The sequence below is a fragment of the Ochotona princeps genome, chromosome 26 (assembly GCF_030435755.1).
Source record: "Ochotona princeps isolate mOchPri1 chromosome 26, mOchPri1.hap1, whole genome shotgun sequence".
NCBI classification, from domain to species: Eukaryota; Metazoa; Chordata; class Mammalia; order Lagomorpha; family Ochotonidae; genus Ochotona; species Ochotona princeps.
The window spans coordinates 29,171,467-29,190,249 of NC_080857.1; the positions used below are offsets into that span (position 1 = coordinate 29,171,467).

At 52.6% G+C, this 18,783-nt stretch overlaps 1 protein-coding gene across 1 annotated transcript; it reads left to right on the forward strand.

The window, feature by feature from the left end:
* Positions 1-15,181: 15,181 nt before the first annotated feature.
* On the forward strand, positions 15,182-18,147 carry LOC101524754 (homeobox protein SIX1). Its single transcript, XM_004597634.2, has 2 exons — positions 15,182-15,750; positions 17,627-18,147. The coding sequence occupies exons 1-2, from the start codon at positions 15,191-15,193 to the stop codon at positions 17,919-17,921; spliced, it is 855 nt and encodes a 284-aa protein (XP_004597691.1). The 5' UTR covers positions 15,182-15,190; the 3' UTR covers positions 17,922-18,147.
* Positions 18,148-18,783: the final 636 nt, after the last annotated feature.

Sequence of the window (18,783 nt, forward strand, 5' to 3'; positions counted from 1 at the left end):
CTCAAGATGGGTGAGCTCTGGATTCTGACCCTCACATCTAGCCGTTTGCCTACTCTGTTTGTTCTAAAACTGGAGTCAACAGAGGCCAGTGCTGTGGTGTAGTGAGTTAAGTGCCACCTGTTGTATCAGCACACCATTTGGACACTTGTTCAAATTCCAGCTTTTCCATGTCTGATCTGGTTCCCTGTTAATGCACCTGGGAAAGCAGTGGAAGATGGGCCAAGGACTTGGACCCAAGCACCCATGTGAGAGACCTGGGAGAATTTTCATCTTAGCCCGTATTCAGCTGTTGTGAACATCTGGGAAACAGATGAAAGATTTCTCTGTCTCTTACTGTTTCCCTTTGTAACTGCCTTTCAAAGAACTTTATTGAAGAACTCAATAATATTGTTCCTTCTCATCCATGTCACCAATGAGGGTCAAATCTAAAAAGCATTTAAAAAAATCATAAGGCCTGGTGCAGTAGCCTAGTGGTAAAGTCGTCGCCTTGCATGCCCAGGACTCCTGGCTTTGGGTTGGCTCAGCTTCAACTGTTGTGGCCACTTGAAGAGTGAACCAGTAGATGGAGTATCTTTCTCTTTGTCTCTTCTTCTCTCTGTAAATCTTCCTTTCCAATAAAAATAAATAAATATATTTTAAAAATCATAAAAGGATTTCAAAGTCCGACAGAACTTCGAAACAGTTCACAGAAAATGGTCTCAAAATGTAGTTTTTCTTTTTTTGAACTTTCTGAAACTTTTTTGTGTGATAGCATTCTTCCATCTGGGTCACCACGCATCTAAGTTTCTTTTCACTATCATTTGTTTAAACTACTGTTTAAATGTTAGTTGCAGAGCAAAGATGAGCACCTGATCAAAACTGATACGGAGAGATCAGTAAAAATACTACCCCCGACCCTCCAGTTCTGAGCCTATCCAAATTCTGGACTCTCTGTTTTGGATGGAAATAGGTAATGGAATTTCTTCTTTTTCATTGCGAAAAATCCAGGTTAAATCCCATTGGCAAATTGGCAGATCTGCAGGAGCCAAAAAGCTCAACAACACTGCCGTGCAAATGGCACCCTCATTTACCCAATCCCAATGGAAGCCAGACAACATTCCTTGGAAAGAACAATGTGACCGCCACTTTACAAACAGGAACCTGGTTCAGCTTTCCAGACCGGAGCTGTTGGAAAACATCATCTCCTGGGTGGTTGCTTTGGCTACTGTCCCCAATTCACTTAGCAGAGCCTCAAAAATAGAAGGCAGCCTCTGTGCTGTTATATAATAAACAGTTCTTTATTTGAAATGACAATATTTACTTTTCCTATAGTGAACTCCAGCAGCCTCCTAGGCAGTGGGCAAACAACAGAGATGTCTAAAATGGAAACTTGAGAAAGCAGTTTAGCTAGTGCAGGTTGCTCCAACTTTCTACTTGGCCACATCGCTCTCACGTTCTGGCTTGTACAGGTTCATGGATGCCATGGGTCTCCACTACCAACGTGCACAGCTTTCTTGCTTGGCTGAGCCTTGAACTATGTGAGACAGCTATAAGGTAGAGTGTTCTCCAATACGCAAGTATTCGAGCAGTGCTAGGAGTAATGACATGAAAAATGGTTTTCTAGGGCAGAGCTAAGGTTCTGTGGATAAAATCACAGCACATCTCATGTTGGAGTGCCTCATTCAAGGCCAGCGGCTCTGCTTCTCCGCCGGTTTCCTGCTGATCTGCATGCCGGGAGATCTCAGATGATGACGCAAGGACTTGGCTCCTTGTCATCTACGTGGGAGATTCAAATGGAGTCCCTGGCTTCTGCCAGAGAATAGGAGGTCTTTTCCTCTGCGACTCTGTCTTTCCAATAAAATGAGGTATGATTCACGCTTGGATTTTTTCTTTCCTTGTTTTTTTTTTTTTTTAAGATTTATTTAATTATCTATTTGAAAGTCAAAGTATAGAGAGAAGGGTGGAGAAACAGAGATCTTCCATCTGCTGTGACCACATTAGCCTGGGCTAGGCCAGTCCATGGCCAGGAGTCAGGAGGCAGGCGGCAGGAGTCAGGGCCAGGAGCCAGTGGTCAGGAGCCAGGAGCCAGGGGTCAGGAGTCAGTGGTCAGGAGCCAGGAGCTAGTGGTCAGGAGCCAGGGGTCAGGAGCCAGGGGTCAGGAGCCAGAGGTCAGGAGCCAGGAGTTACCTTCACATCTCCCATATGAGTAGCAGGAGTCTAAACCTTTGGGCCATGCTCCAGAGTTTCCCCCTCCTATTAGTGGGGAGCTGAATTGGAAGTGGAGCAGCCTGGACAGGAACTGGAGCTGATATAGGATGCCAGCATCACAGGTAGCTGTACCTGTTACCCCACAACACCAGCCTGACCTAGAATTTCCCCAGAGATTTTTCTTTCTTGTTGATTTGGTCTGCTCATTTCCTACTTAGTCATTCAGCTAGAGCAATCAGCTCAAAAAGACAAATGGTTTCCTAGCTAATTACTGGCTCCAAATATTTCAGTCTCTACAAAATTCTTCCGAAACTGAAAGATTTGCTCCCTTGCCAAAAATCTAAAAGTCCTTTCCAAAATGCTATAAGAAGATATGAATTTTGGCTAGTTTAAAATCCAAAGTCTCAGCTTTGTTTCTGTTGATAAAACCTTCTGCATACAGAGGTAAATTTTCGGTTGTTGTTCAATCACAGGTTAGCTGCCTCAAGTCACCTGGGATAGATGTTTAAATGCCAATTCTAGGGTTCCACTGTAAGTCCAAGGAAGCAGAAATTCTAGGATTAAGGCCCAGTAAGCATCATTTTTGCAGGTGCTTCAGGCCAACGGCACACTCGGAGAGTGTAAAGTACTGTCCTAAGGAAGAACAAAATACTCAATTTTCTAGAATGTTTAGTATTTCTTCTCTTCATTAAGCCAAAGAATCATATGCATTGAAAGTACAAGTTGGGCCTGGCACGGTAGCCTTGCGGCTAAGGCCCTTGCCTTGCATACACCGTGATCCCATACGGGCCCCGGTTCGTGTCCCAGTGACCCGGCTTCCCATCCAGCTCCCTGCTTGAGGCCTGGGAAAGCAGCCGAGGACCTGGAAGAGGTTCCTGTCTCCTGGCTTTGGATTGGCGCAGCTCTGGCTGTGGTGGTCACTTGGTGAGTGAACCAGAGGATGGAAGATTTCTGCTCCTTTCTGTATATCTGACTTTCCAATAAAAATAAATAAATCTTAAAAAGAAAGAAAAAAAAAAGAATTCACCATGGGCAAATTATACAACCTCTGTCATGCTTTCTTTTTTAAGAGAGTCATGTATTTTTTATTTTTTGAAAAAGATTTATTTAGTTTTATTACAAAGTCAGATATACAGAGATGGAGATCTTCCATCTGCTGATTGACTCCCCAAGTGAGCACAATGGCAGGAGCTGAGCCGATCTGAAGCCAGGAACCAAAAGCCTCGGCCAGATCTCCCACGCAGGTGTGGGGTTCCAAGGCCTTGGGCTGTCCTCAACTGCTTTCCCAGGCCACAAGCAGGGAGTAGGGTGGGAAGCGGGGCCGCCGGGATTAGGACTGGCGCCCATATGGCATCCTGGCACATGCAAGGCGAGGACTTTAGCCACTAATCGGGCCCTGCCATGGTTTTTTAACAAGAGTAATCACCCTTTGCAACAAGGATAATGCCCTCCTAATGTTAAAAAAAAGACAGATGAGATCAGACTTGCAAAATGTTAAAAAGAATGATTATCGTTCCTTAATGAGTTTTCAACCTAACACTGATGAATCTGCTGCTTGAAGGATTTCACTTCTTTTTTTTCCCATGCTTATTAGAGTGACACAATCTTTTCTTAAGTTTTCCACGAGTATGTTAGCATTTAATCAAAAATGAAAAAGGCAACATTGTTTTCCTTCCAGACACACACACACTCCTAAGACTACTGCGAGCGTTTTTTATCTTCACATTCTATTGACTGGATTGATTGAACTAACCAAAGCATTTGGGTCATCAAAGCCTCAAGTGCTTTGGGCCAGCTAAAATATCACAAAGTCCACTAGCTCATTAGCAGCAAACCCTAATGCAACCAAGTGATTAGGAATAAATTATTTATTTAATGTCATTCTTGGTTGGGAACCTACTCGGCCCATCTAGAGGTTCAGTTGCTATTGTATACAAACTATGGTCAAATCCTGCCCATTCAAAATTAAAAATGTTTGAGACTGGGCCCGGCGGTGTGGTCTAGTGGCTAAAATCCTCGCCTTGAGCACCCCGGGATCCCATATGGGCGCCAGTTCTAAATCCCGGCAGCTCCACTTCCCATCCAGCTCCCTGCTTGTGGCCTGGGAAAGCAGTCGAGGATGGCCCAAAGCGTTGGGACCCTGCACCCCCGTGGGAGACCCGGAAGAGGTTCCTGGTTCCCGGCATCGGATCGGTGCAGCACCAGCCATTGCACTCACTTGGGGAGTGAATCATCGGATGGATGATCTTCCTTCTCTGCTCTGTCTCTCCTCCTCTCTGTATATCCGCCTTTCCAATAAAAATAACTAAATATTTAAAAAAAATGTTTGAGACTATGATAAGACACAAAGTAAAATCAGCACCATTGTGCATGTCACAATCATTAGAGTATTTTGTCAGGAGCAACGTCAAGTTGTCTCATGAGGATATTTCAAGATTGTTTCAGTGTTTTCAATTCGCTAAGTGGAAAAAGAACTTGTAAACACCAGTGGGTACTCTTATTTGAAGTTGATTGCCATACACCTTTGCCTTATTTTAAAAGCTTAGAAGTTCAAAATATATAGACTTTTTAGAAGAACAAACCAGAAAAAAAGAATTGGAACCTAGAATATATACCCAGAGGAAAAGCATTAGCAGACACGAGGCAATGTATGCAACAGTGCGCTGAGACCACTCGTCTTGGACAGTGGGTCCATGTGGAACAGACTTTCTGAGCTTCGGAAGTAGCAAATCACTACTGAAACATTCCTTGCAGAGTTACAACAAAGAAAAGTATTAATATACGCCTTCAAGAAGATCTGGGAGTGGTCCATTTGCTTGAGTATAGTGACTACAGTTGTTGAACAAATTTGAGAATTAAACATCCACAAATACGCCCTAATATTTTCTGGAAAGGAAGTGGGATATTAGCACTTTGCCCTCCATTGCTGTAGCTATCTGCCATTATCCTGTCTGTCAGCCTTCATTTCAAACCTTAGAGAGGCACCTGTACATTCTGATCTGAAAGTCTCTTCCACATGGAAAAAGTAAAATGTGAAATGTCAGTAACTGGCATGGAAAATTTCTGTAGGACCCAGGAAGTTGTCAGAAACGAGAGATTTCACATAACAGGGAAGTTGTCATGTTTTGAAGGCTCAGTAAATTATGCAGTGTATAAGAGTCTACTCTATGTGCCCGGAGGGGTAACCCTAGCATCCCGGGTCTGGCTTCATGTACGCAGACGCACAGTTACATTTCATTCCTCCTGGGAAGCGAGATGGAGAAAGCTATCACTCAGAACAGACAGCTTTACGGCTGCAGGAGAAGAGAAGGAAAGATGACAGAGCTGCTATAAAAATGAAAAGACCTTTTGAAATATTCACAGCCGAAAACATTACAATCCCAATGACGATGTGAAACAAAAATCAACTTGAAACTGCAAATTTTAAAAGCAGCAGCAGCAGCAGAAAAAAAAAAGCCCACAGCGGGCTTGAAGCATATGGACACCCACCCAGCTAGCTGCAAGGGCAAGCGGAGCCCCAGACTTTAGCTTATTAAAGATGACCTTTCCCCCTCTCTAAAATTTCAAAGCTGACGTCTCAAGTGCTGAGCAGACTGTGTGCCATATGTAACATGACCTCAGCCCCACTCTGCCTCAACACTGATGGCATCACTAATGAGAGGTGAAAGGTCCCTTTCATGCCGCTTTTTTTTCTCCCAGAAATCCGCCAACTCTGCCAGCAAAGCAAGGCTCTCCCCTCCCCCTCCCTTGATTCCAAGAGAGCTGCACTTCATACGGAGTCCCCCCCCCCCCAAACACTTTTATTACCAGTCGATTTGCTCACGGCCACAGCCAAATGGCAGGATGCAAATCACAAGTAGAAGAAAATATTTATTTTGACTCAGAAGGCAAAGGGATTAAGAGAACATTGTAGTTAGCCTGCCTTTCATCTGTTTAAAGGGAAACTGTCTAAAGGCTCCTATGGAAATTGTGTTTTTAAATAGAGTATCAAAGACTAGAAGACCAGGTGTGTGTTCATCTGAGAGACGGAGAGAAAGGGAAACAGCTCCACCAGGGTCCTCATAAAGCTCGTGGAAAGCAAAATTAGAAGCTCATTTTAAATCCATGCATACAGGTTTTTTTTTTTTTTAATCATAACATACGTTTCCCAGTAAGTTTGCGAAGACCTCTGGTGTCTGGGGAGAAAGGGATCTCACAGGATGGCTGTAGCGCCTGTGAGAAGTCCCCTAAATGCTGGAATCCGTCAGACGTTCCCAGCAGCCAGTCGCCCTTTCTTCCCGGTGCTTGGAAACCAAATCGCTTCCCCCGCCCCCCAGCAGGTTGTTATCATATTCGTGGCATGGTCAATTTCCGTTTGCCAAGAAAATATTTAGGCTGATCAAAGAAATTAGAAAATCGGATGACTAGAAACAGACGTTCCCCCTCCCCACTCGGCGCTCCCTACAGCGTGCGTCCGCGGGTGGAGGCCGGCCGGCTGCAGCCCACCCAGTCACTCCGGGGAAGCGGCTCGGACGCCGGGGGCGGGGCCGCGCGGCCACTCGGGCTGCGTCCGGGCTTTTCCCGGCAAACCGGTGCAGACTGGAGCTGGCCGCGCTCCGCAGCAGACCAGGGAGGCGGGGACCGGTGCCTCGCCTGGAGGGCCCTGCACCGCGTCCCTGCTGTGCACGGGGACCTCTCCAGATAGGAAGGAAGGGAGTCTGGGCACCCTTCTTTCTGGTTTTGAAGGTTTGTTTTGTTCTCCGAAAAGCAAAAGCACAGGACAAAGGGCCGTGTGGTTTTCGGATGCAGGGAGGGCAGTGTCTCCCGAATTGATCTATATTCGGTTTCCGTGAGGTGTGGGTGTGGGGCAATCAGAACACGCTTTCCGGCCTCCGGGTCGCGGAGCGGTTCGCCACGCCCGTGCCAGGCGCCGCCAAGCCACCCGCCGGGTTCTGGCTGAAGATAGGAGTTGGGGGGTACCTTACTGACCAGCCAAGCGTCTCTGATCTTATCCAGTTTGGGGAGGGGGCGAAAGCGAAGGAAGGCAGGAGGCCCCCTCCCCAAGAAAGGCGACTGCGGAGAAAACTTCAGAGGCCAAGCGACGTCCTTCCGCGGTTCCAGTCGGAGGCCACGAGGCGCGGGCTAACCGAGGGCCCCTTTCCGCCGCGCGCTCCACACCTCTGGGTTCGGCCGGGCAGCTTTTCTGGTGTGTTTGTTTCTTGGTATTTCGGTTCCTACCGGCCAGGCGAGGGCTCCTTTGCCAGGAAGACAGCGCCCTCTCTCCTCCGGCCGCGCCCGCCTCCGGCCCCGCACCCAGCCTGCAGCGCTGACCTCCCCACGTCCCGGCGCCCGCCCTCCTCCGCTCCAGCCCCTCCTGCCTCGCGCCCCCAAGCCCTCTGCCCCTTATGTCGCCTGGGGAACCAGCCTGGGAGATCTGAGGCGCCCGAGGCCTGCCTGAGCCCGAGCCCTTCCGACCGTGGGGCCAGAGCGCGCGGCCTCTGCCTGCACACCTGGGACGGAGCAGTCCTGGCGCCCCGGAGCTCTCGCGCGGTTCCGGGGACAGGGTTAGTGCGGGCTGCCGGGAGGCTGAGCGCTGCGGGGCCCTAAGGCGCTGTGGCGGGGCGCGCGAGGTGCCGGGCGGCTTGACTGAGCGCGCTCCTGACAGAGCTGCATCTCGCGCATCCCTGGGCGCGCTCACGAAACGTGGACCCGGACCTGCACCCGGGGCGGGTGATGGGAGGCGGGCGTGTGGGTGGGTGAGTGGAGGGCACCGGTGAACTCAAGTGAAGGAACAAGGAAAGAGTTTACGGCCTTCTTGCAAGTCCTAAATTCGTCCTACTTCGCTCCACCAGCTTCCTGGCAGCACCTGCCAGCTAGCTCCCAGAAGGGCTTTGCCCAACGCTGCCATGGGGTGGGCAACCTTGCTGCAGAATCCAAGCCCTCAAGCGGGGAAATGGGCGTCTTCCCAGCCCCCCATCGCAAACACTTTTTCCCGTTGTTCAAGGCCGTGAGACCTCATCTGGACACGGAGCCCGTGGAGCTCTGCGAAAACCTGGATCCATTTTAGAAACCAAACCGTGCGCTCGGGTGGGAGGGCGCACTGATTTCACACAGAGCGGAGGTGCAGCCGTCCGGGGACACGCGCGTGGCACCGGCGCCCAAGAACCTAGGGAACTTCGTCTGGAGCCGGCCCTGGTGCAGGGCTTGCAGGCGGCAGCCACAGAGCCGCGACCACCTTGGTGCCCGACCTAGTGGACCAGCTGGGCAGCTCAGTGTTGCCCGAGGTTGTCTGCAGCGCCTGTTTCTTCTGCGATTCAGAAGCATTGTGTTTTTTTTTTTTTTTTTTTTAAAGTATCGCGGCAGAGACGCGGCAATTATCCTGGGTTCGGGTTACACCAAATGGCTTTGGGCTGAGAAATGGAAGAGTGCAAACCCCGGGAAAGTGCTGACGGCCACTCGGCCGGGGCGCCAGGCGAGGCGGGGGAGCAGCTGCCGGCTGGCAGAGAGGGAGGCCCAGGCCGGGTTTCCAGCCTGTACCCCTCTCCTGATCAGCGGGAACGAAGTGTCGGCCCTTGGATTCCGAGGTTATGGAGTCCCGGGAATGTAAGGGATCCCTGACTCTACCAGGCCTAGCTGGCGAGTTGGTGGGCTAAGGGACAGGTGGGCTTGGGGAGTCTGGCAGCGACGCCCCAGGGGAGTGGGAGAATCCAGTGTGTGGGACACTAAAATCCGGGAGGAGGAAAGCCCAGGGAGGAAGCACTGAGGAGGAGCCGACCCTGAGACGTGGGGAGCAGCTGTCACTCCCGCAGGCCTGGGCCGGCAGCCGCTGCCAGGCGGGAACCCACGAGAACCAGAGAGGCCCAGAAACCTCCAGAAACCTCTAGGCCTCTCCAAGAAGAGAGAGAGAGAGAGAGAGAGAGAGAGAGAGAGATCGATCGAGAGAGAGAGATCTGCTTTAAGAATTGGCTTCTCGGTTCGCCAGGGTGAGTTTGGGCCTGGAAAGTGGGAGAGGAAATCAGAGTGGAAGGAGGCGTTCGGGTGCCGGCGCCCCGCTTGGAGACGCCTGTGCGCCCCAGACGCCTGCCCGCGGTGGCGGCCACGATCTGCGTGTCTTTCTCTTTCTGCTCCGTCTCCAGCCCCCACATCTTGAAGTAATCAGCAGCCGAGAAGGGACTCGTCCCCCTGGCATCTCAGGTTAAAGGAGGAGGTCCAGGAAAATGTGGTAGAGCCATTACAAGAAACCCGAGCCGCAGTCATCAGGGACTCCAATTGCCATCGCATTAGGATTGATTAGAGACCAGCAGTACCGTAATGACCCGGAAAGAGGGGCAGACGGGGATTATTAATATCAGAATGGGGGTGGTGAGAGCAAAGGGGAGAGGAGAAGTTTTAGGTTTCTGGGATTTATATGTAAGTGCGGGCTTACCTGAGGAAACCGGATAGCCAGTGAATCCCGCAAACAATAAATCTAATTGCACCCAACATTTCAGTCTGATGGGGGGCGGGGTAGCAGAGGGAGTAAAATCTCGAACATGCTTAGCTTTTACAAGCGCATAGTTTTATTATTTTATTAAAAGAATCCCGAGGAAGTGGGAGAGGGGGGACACTGGATGTCTGCTTTCCTTACAATTAGTAGATTTTAGGCTACAAACATCCAGATTTTTCTCTCCGGGGAGTGCACCAGGATCACTCTTCCGAAGGTCTGAGTGCTGAGTCTAAAGGAGAATGATAAACCAAATTTTGATGGAAGCGGCGACACCTGGGTGGTAGTTCTTGTTTTTTGTTTTGTTTCAGATATGAAGAGATGCGGAGAAGAGAGCCGTTTGTCTCTTTCTCTGGACTAAGAGCCAAAACAAATCAGCCCCTGATGGTCTAGGCTGAAAGGCAGCTCACTGGATAATTAACTCCATCTTTGCAGTGCACCCTAACTGTTTATTTAGTGTCACCCTGCATTACCATCACTAGCACTTTCCTCTGAACAGGAGGGGCTGCAGGCTTTCACGGCCCAAAAGGAAATTCTTCTTAGCTTAGACAGATGTGGTATTCAGGATGTACATTAGCTGAACGGAGAAAAAAAAAGTGGATTAGAAATTCAGTGGAAGATAAGCGCTTTTAGAGAATTTCATTTTGTCAACTTGTCTTGAGGCTATAGAAAGAGAAGGCGAGAGAAGGCTATAGAAAGAGAGAGAGAGCGCGCGCTGAATTGTTACCAACCAATTCTGGACTCCCCAAAGCCTTGGCGACGGACCGTGAGCCGGATCTTCGGGCTCTGACGTGGCCGCGGGTGAGACCCCAGTGTCTGGGCCCTCTCAGAAAGCAGCAGAAGTCAGCTCTCCCACCTCTGCCAGGTGGGCAACCCGCCTAACCCTCCTCTCCCCAGGCGCCACTGCTCCTCCACCCTTGATGAGGTTCCACCTGGCGTCCACTCGAGGCTCTCTGCACGGTGCGCCACGGCTAGGTGAAAATTACTGGGGCAGGGTGGGAGAGAGAGAGAGAGAGAGAAAGAGAGAGAGAGAGAGAGAAAAAGAGAGAGAGAGAGAGAGAAGATGAGCATGAGCAGAAAGAAGGCAAAGGGAGATATAATAATGAGCAGCAAAGAACAGGTTCACCTACAAGACGAGCTTCCGATGAAGAGGATGGAAATGGATGGACTCACGGGGACAGAAATCAGTCGTGGGGACGCGAGGAGGAGGTAGCCTAGCTGCCCAGAGCGCCCGCACCCCAGCTCCAGCTGCCCCCGCAAGGGGTACGCACACCCCCCTTTCCACGCGCTGCGCCTCGTCGGTTTGTCGGTCCGTCTGCCTCCCTTCCCAGGCTGAGATCGCAAGATCAGGAGCCGCTCTGGGCTGTGGGGACCAGGTGACCAGCCCTGCTTTGTTTGTTCTGGGGCGCGCGGGCGGCGGTCGTCTCCCGTGGGCATTTTCGAGCCGGAAAAGCAGGAGGCGCAGCTCACACGCATCCCGCGTCAGGGAGAAAACGCCCACCCTCCACCCACGCGTCCATACACGCATTGAGGCAGCATACAAATCCTCATTGTTCAGAAATGAGCCGAGGAGGCCGGCGCGGAGCGCGGGAGGCGGGGGCCGCGCCGATCCGGTGTCGCCTTGCAGATCCCCACTCCAGATAACGAAACGTGATCTATTTTTCAGACCAGCGAGTGGATGGGAAAGAACCTTGACAACACAAAACTCATTTACTAATGGACTGGTTTTGGGTTTCTCTCCCCCGGGCCTGCGGATCGCCCTGCTAGAGCCCTGGTCCCATTCAGACCTCGGCGGGCAGCTGCGTCCCCTCGAAGGCAGGTGGGGATCTGCTCGCGAGAGGGTTCCGGGGGTTTCAGGGCGTCGGAGTTTCCGACAAGGCGTAGGCAAAACAGCGGAGCGTGGTCGCTGCAGCCAGGACCAGGGCGATCTCCGCACTGTCCCAGAACGACGACACCAATTTGTTAATAAAGGAACGCCTCCGGTTGCCCTTCCCTTCCACACATCTGTAGGTAAAATGGGATTCCCCCGCATTCGCCCTTGAAGACGAAGAAATAAGGGCTATTGGCCCCAAAGCAGCTCAGCTTCGAGGCACGAGCGAAGCAAGTGGGTCCCAGCTAGAGGTTTCTGAGCCCAGGCCTTTCGTCCAGCTGGTCGAGCAACCCCAGCAGTTCCTAGGTTGGTCGGGTATGAAGTGTACCCGCCTGGTATCTGCGCGCAGGAGGCGTAGAGGTACCGAAACCCTGGATTCGGGTGCCCCGGGCCAGGCGCGCAACTCTCTGAACCGCTTTGCGGCCAGGGCGGTAGCAGCTCGGCCCGAAGCTGTTCGTTCCCTTTAAATTTCCGATGCGTCTCTGTTTTTCTCCTGATTTGCATTGACAGCGAAGGTTTTATGTTACCAGAACAACTCCAACCTTTCTGTGCGCGATTTAAAATGGATCATTTGGTTTGTGTGGTTTGTAAATTCATGTCATTTTACCTCTTTTAGTGGTTTTCAGTGAAAGGTTCCATTTTGGGAAACCTTATATATCCGAGCCAATAATTAACATTTGTAACAATTGGTTCTCCTGACCAAGGGATCGAAATAGCAGGTAGGATCCTTGGAACAAGGCGCAGAGCTCTTCTTCCATTCCAGTCAACGCGCCCTGCCGCAATCAACAGCAAAAAAGGGCCTGGCGGGCTGGAGTGTCGGCCTTCGCACCTCCGACGCTCCCGTCTGTCCTGGTGCAAGCAGACGCAGCGCCCTGCCGCCGTCCAGTATCTCCTGGTGCCTTTTCTTCCAAAGGAGGAAGAAAATCAGTTGGGGAGGAGGGCGCTCTAGAGGAAGCACGAAAACGGGTGGTCACGTCGGAGTCTAATTGCCACTTCCCTGCTCTCTGTCATTCCCTGTAAAATTTATACCTGCCTTTATTTGTCCAAGCTATGCCTCATTTCCTTATACAAAATTGTTCGTTACAAACACACTCCACACTCAACACACTGTTTGTCTTTCCAGGGGCTTAGTCCTGCTTTTAGCTTCCCCCTTCTCCCGCCGCCACTCCCTCCCCCCAGTAGAATTTTGCGCACTAGCACCAGACTTTAGGGTAGTCACCGGTTTTCAGAACCAGCTTTCAGTCTCCCTTCTGGTCCTCACACAGCTGCCCTGTCAGTAAGGAGGAAAGACTGCTTCAAGCAGACGTGTTCCTTCTGGCAAGACACTGCAGCTCTTAAGGCTTCAGCTGAAAACATCATAAGCCCTAAAATAAGACAGCAAGGGAAAAGGAACAGACACTTGGCCTCGGACGTCTGTGCCTGTCGTCTAGTTTTGAAAGTCAGTCATTGAGCGGACCATGTGGCAGGGGTTCTTTTGAAATGATACACGCCCACTAAATGCAATAAAAATAAAAGCCCAAATGTAATGAAAATACCAGCATCTACTTGCAAGGTCTAATTGCATGGGATACTGCAGATTTTGAAGGATGCAGAAAGCAGCGTGGGAGCTCAGCTGGGAGCACTCTGCAGAACAGCAGCCTCTAATCTATCTGAATCTCCCCAGAGGCAGTGCCCACAGAGGTGGGAACCCTGTGCGAGTTTTAAAATGCTGGGTGCATTGGGTGGAGTGCATTGTTTTAAAGCCATATAAATTATACAAGGGGAAGCCCTCATCCAGCTCTCTGGGATTACCTCTCACTAGGCTAGAAGTTCCTGCTGGGCTCTTGGGCTTACACATTTTAAAGAGGACAGGTAAGTTTAAAGAGCCCTGGTGTTTGCCCTTCTCCATCCCCTAAGAGGGCACATTTCAATCAGAAGCATTTTTGAAGTGTGCTTAAAATTCTGTTTTGAACTTATCTAATCAGAGATAAGTATAGTCATAAAGTTACTACCCTTCCACCATTTGCCTTGCCTTATCTCTAGGCATTGTTCTTATCTCCTGCCAGTCTCAGCTACTGACAATACGTTATCTTTGTTTAGAGAGGCTAATTGTTTTCAAAATCTTTTTAATAATTGCTTTGGAACAAGGTGTGCAAATGGAGCTTAAGATAATTACAGCTTCATCAGGGCGTGCAGTTTTACTGGGCATTCTGCACACGGGCAACAAAACAACAGTTGATGGGGCTGGAATTGCAGAACATCTCTGGCCCCTTGCAATACACACACACACACACACACACACACGCACAAGCACATACACAATCTAACTTTCTTGGAGCCACTTTCGTCCGCCATTTGAGGGCAGTGTCGCTCCCAGAGCAGGGCAAAGGATTATGTTACAACCCACGGTTATTGGAGCGGGCACAGTTTTATTTAATTTACACCCTCCATCCAAGTGCCTTTCGCACGAGGTTCCCAAAGCTTTTTTTTTTTTTTTTTTTTTTTTTGCAAATGGCCACCAAAGCTTCTTGGCTTTCCTCAGTGGCAGAAGTGGCAGAGGAAAAAACAATGGCACAGAGAAACCGAGTTCAGAAGCCACCTGGCTTGATACGCAGGACGTAAGGAACCATCGAAGTCAGCAACCCATCAGTGTCAGCAACCAACTTCTAACTCGCTCTTCTAGTCAAAAATGCCGGTGGGCCCTCGGAGGACGTGGGAACGCGGTCCTGCTGGGAGTTCTCTAGCGCCCTTTGGAGGCTTCGGGCTGGTGGAAGCTGGTGGGGGAAGGAAGGGGAGGGAGAGGACTCCAGGAGCTGCCTCGAACCCCGAGAAAAGTCATTCCTGCAGCAGCCTAGAGCCTGGGGCTGCTCCTGTATTATTGATCGCGTCCTATTCACCATTCATCAACCCATTATTTATTCATTCCAACATTAAGGTAATTAAATATGAGCTCGAGGGGAAAGGGCAAGTCTGCAAGGCACCACGGCAGGAGCGGGCAGGGAGAGAGAGAGAAGGGTAATGGGAACGCTCCGAGTCACTGATTCGCGCAGAGACGCGCGGGGCTCCCCTGAGATGACACGGACAGGGGACCCGCGTGGCCGCGCGGCGACGCCTCGGAGGCCTGTTCCCCCACCCCCTCGGTGCAGTTCCCTCCCACTGACCCCACCTCGCCTCTCACCTTCCCCGCTTGGCTGTTGGCCTCCCCCCACCCCGCCACTTTACCCGCTCCCCCCCTTCCCCTTTCCGCCCTCCCCGCTCGGCCGCCTCGCCCTCCGCGGGCGGGCGCGGGGCGGTGCGGCCAGGCTGCCCGGCCGGGCGGCGCGCGGGCAGGCCAGCCCCGGATAGGCGCCGGCCACAGCCAATCAGCGTGCCGGGGACGCTGCGCGCTTTAAGGCCGCTGCGGGGAGAACAGAAACCAACTTCCCCGGCACCGAGCAGCATCCACCGGGCGGGAGGCCGGAGCCTGCGAGGCCCGAGAGGCTGCCGAGGGCGCCGGCCACTCGGAGAGCAGCGCGCTTCCCCGGTCGCCCACCCCCCTCCAGTTCTGCCTCGCTCTCTCTTCCACGCCCAGGGAGGGGGGTTTAAGAGCAGCCGCGCCCCTGTCCCGGCGGCCGCCGCCCCCACCCCCCGCCTTTCCTTCCCCGTTGCCCGCCGCGTGCCGCCCGGGCCGTGCGCCCCGGCAGGCCTCAGCCATGTCGATGCTACCGTCTTTCGGCTTCACGCAGGAGCAAGTGGCGTGCGTGTGCGAGGTTCTGCAGCAAGGAGGGAACCTGGAGCGCCTGGGCAGGTTCCTGTGGTCGCTGCCCGCCTGCGATCACCTGCACAAGAACGAGAGCGTGCTCAAGGCCAAGGCGGTGGTCGCCTTTCACCGCGGCAACTTTCGCGAGCTCTACAAGATCCTGGAGAGCCACCAGTTCTCGCCTCACAACCATCCCAAGCTACAGCAGCTGTGGCTGAAGGCGCACTACGTGGAGGCCGAGAAACTGCGCGGCCGGCCCCTGGGCGCCGTGGGCAAGTACCGTGTGCGCCGAAAATTCCCGCTGCCCCGCACCATCTGGGACGGCGAGGAGACCAGCTACTGCTTCAAGGAGAAGTCGCGGGGCGTGCTGCGGGAGTGGTACGCGCACAACCCCTACCCCTCGCCTCGTGAAAAGCGGGAGCTGGCCGAGGCCACCGGCCTCACCACCACCCAGGTCAGCAACTGGTTTAAGAACCGGAGGCAGAGAGACCGGGCCGCCGAGGCCAAGGAAAGGTACGCGGCGCGCCGCCCGCCGCTCGGGCCACCCCGGGCGCTCTCCCTAACCCCTGCGCCCCTCCTCAGCCCCGCAGGCACCCTGCCACTGAGTGTTCTCCGCCTGCCAGAGCGTGTCCGCGGGGAGGCGCCCGGGCCTCCGCGGCTGCACAGCGAAAAGTTCATGAACTCTAAGGGGTGCTTGCCGGGGACGTGGCCTCATTTCCTTTGAGTCCCCCCGCGTGTGGGCGTCTCTGGGTCGTGGGTGTTTTGGTAAGAGCTGGTGCTAGATCTCCCCTAGCTGACCACGGAGGGGAGCAGACGAAAAAGCCAGCGAGGTTCTAGGCAAACGGCGAGGAGGAGAGTCGATGGCACTGGACGCGGAGCGGTGGGGACTGCGCCTGGCAAAGTCCTTGCCTCTTGCTCCCCAGAGGCGTGAAGCCACGTTGAATCGCCAGCTCTGCGCCCTTGCCCCCCGGGTTCTCTGCTGGCCACGCCTGTTAGTCTTCGGGGTTGGGAATCGCCTGCTTGATTCCGGACAAAGGGAGGCGTCTTTACAATAAATACTCAGTAAAGGGGGCTTAACAGAGAGTTGAAGAGGCATTTATCGCCACCCCACCCGCGCCAGACCCAGGCCAGAAAGAGTTGCCCCTAGCCCTGCGTCGCTGCCGGTCCACCGAGTGGTCCGCGCCACTGCTTGGGGGTGGCCGAAGGGTCCCCAGGCGCGGACACCGCTAGTCCTGCAACTCGGAAGGCAGCGTTTCTGCCACTCCTGAGCCAACACCTTCAACCACCTGGCCCGGTTCCATCCGTGCGCCGTAGTTTCCGACCGAGCTGGGGGAGGCAGAGCGGAGAGTGTTCCGCGAAGCCGAGGAGTTTGGGGGAAACCTAAGCGCAGGGGCCGGATAGGGTTTCCTTTGTTCGCTTCCAAGTCTGGAGCCGAAGATCTCGCTTCCTCTTCCCCCCTGTGGATAGAAAACCACGGGGAGATTGTAGATGTTCAGCTAGGAGACAGAGCACGCGAGCGACACTGCGGGCTGGGGGAAGGGGGAGCCAGGCGGGCGCTGGGGATGTGGAGGTCTCGCGGGCGCTCGGAAGGCGGAAGCCGAGAGGGGAGCTGCTGACCAAAAGCCCGGCGCGCGCCCTAGCGCCGAGCAGCTCGCTTTTCGGCCGGGATGGACTGGGCTGGGTTGAATGTTGGAGGGGAGTTTGACAGGGGTTGCGGTGGGCTGGAGGTTAAGCCACTGGGATTGCTGTAGTGCCAGTTGGCATTTAGTTCCCGAACGGCGCCCTGAGAGCCAGGCCCGGGGCCCACTCCCGGATGAAACCCGAGAGACTGGCCGAGCTCGTTGTGTAGACTAAGGTCACTGGGCCGCGCTGGGCACTGCTTCCCAGGACTGCAAAACCACTGGCTGGGGCGGCGGGGGCTGTTGCGGGGGTGGGGGGTGTGGGGAGGCAGGGGACCTGCACGTTGAACTAACTCCTCGGATGGGAACTGGGCAGTTGACTTGACTTACCCTAAACATGTCTGCCCTGGACGCAGTGTTTGTCCCCCAGCCATTTCCTCATCACCAACAACCATTTGTTGGATGATTTCACAGCTTAAGTCCAGAACACGCTGCTAGTTGGTACGGATTTCAGTACGAATACTAGAAACATCTTGTTTGTTTCAAAGAAAAAGCCAGTGCATCCGGCTTTCTGAGATCTGAGAGTGACAGGGACCCTGCTCCTCACCTCCCCTGTGACTCTGGGGGATGTGTGTGGGGGGGCGGGATGGGGGCAGGGCCCTTCCATTTGGGTTGGTGACAGATTGCACAATGGCCCTTTCCTTCAACACCCCTCCCTCCAACTCACACTTTTTTTTTTTAACCATATGGTGTTGTGCTGTCTTTCTTAGGGAGAACACAGAAAACAGTAACTCCTCCTCCAACAAGCAGAATCAACTCTCTCCTCTGGAAGGGGGCAAGCCGCTCATGTCCAGCTCCGAAGAGGAATTCTCACCTCCCCAAAGCCCAGACCAGAACTCGGTCCTTCTCCTGCAGGGCAACGTGGGCCACGCCAGGAGCTCAAACTATTCTCTCCCGGGCCTGGCGGCCTCGCAGCCCAGCCACGGCCTGCAGGCTCACCAGCATCAACTCCAGGACTCTCTGCTTGGTCCCCTCACCTCCAGCCTGGTGGACTTGGGGTCCTAAGTGGGGAGGGGCTGGGCATTGAAGGGGATGGCTGGCCCCCCGCAACCAACCACAACGCCTAGGGACACTTGTAAATAGAAATCAGGAACATGTTTGTAGCTTGTTGCTGGGGTCCTTTGCCCATAAAGGAATGGTGGACTTTCACAAATGCCTTTCTAAAAATCAAAGCCTGCAATGATTTCGGATTTCGTCTCCCTCTTCTCGCCCACTCTTTTTCCCATTTGTGTTTCCCCTTCCCAGTCCTGACATCAAGGAAAAAAAAAAGAGACAAAGCACTAAGTCCCTGTTTGGGGGCAACCAGTGCCCATTCCTCAATCAGCCTTGCTTTCCTGCTGTCTGCCCCCCTCCCAGAGCAGGAATCACAAATCAACTGGATTTTCATGATTTCATTTTATTTATTTAAGGAGAAATATTTTGGGACTAGAAAAAGGAAATGGAGAAATAGAGCGAAGCTAGGAGCCTCCCGCCAGAGAGGACTCGCTTGTATTCTTGAGTAGCAAAATACAATCAGACCACTTTTTTTTTTTGGATGGGAAAAATTAAGTTTACATTTTTCATATTTAGTGTTAAATAATTTTGTGTAGCTTAAAATAAATGAACAGTATTAGGGGGAAAACCAAGTGCCTAAATGTCTTAATACTGTCGGATGTGAGGCAGTTAGAAATAGAAGTGACCGTTAGTAATACAACTGGTGTTTTTTTTGGTCAAATTTACTGCTTTTTTTTTTCCCTTTTGGTTGTTTTCGTTGGCTTTTTTTTTTTTTTAATGACAAACTAAACATGTACCAAGGTGAGGCAGAATGTTCCTGAGCTTGTCATGTTCCTCGCTGCCTCCTCCCACACCCGCCAGGTCCTCCCCTGTT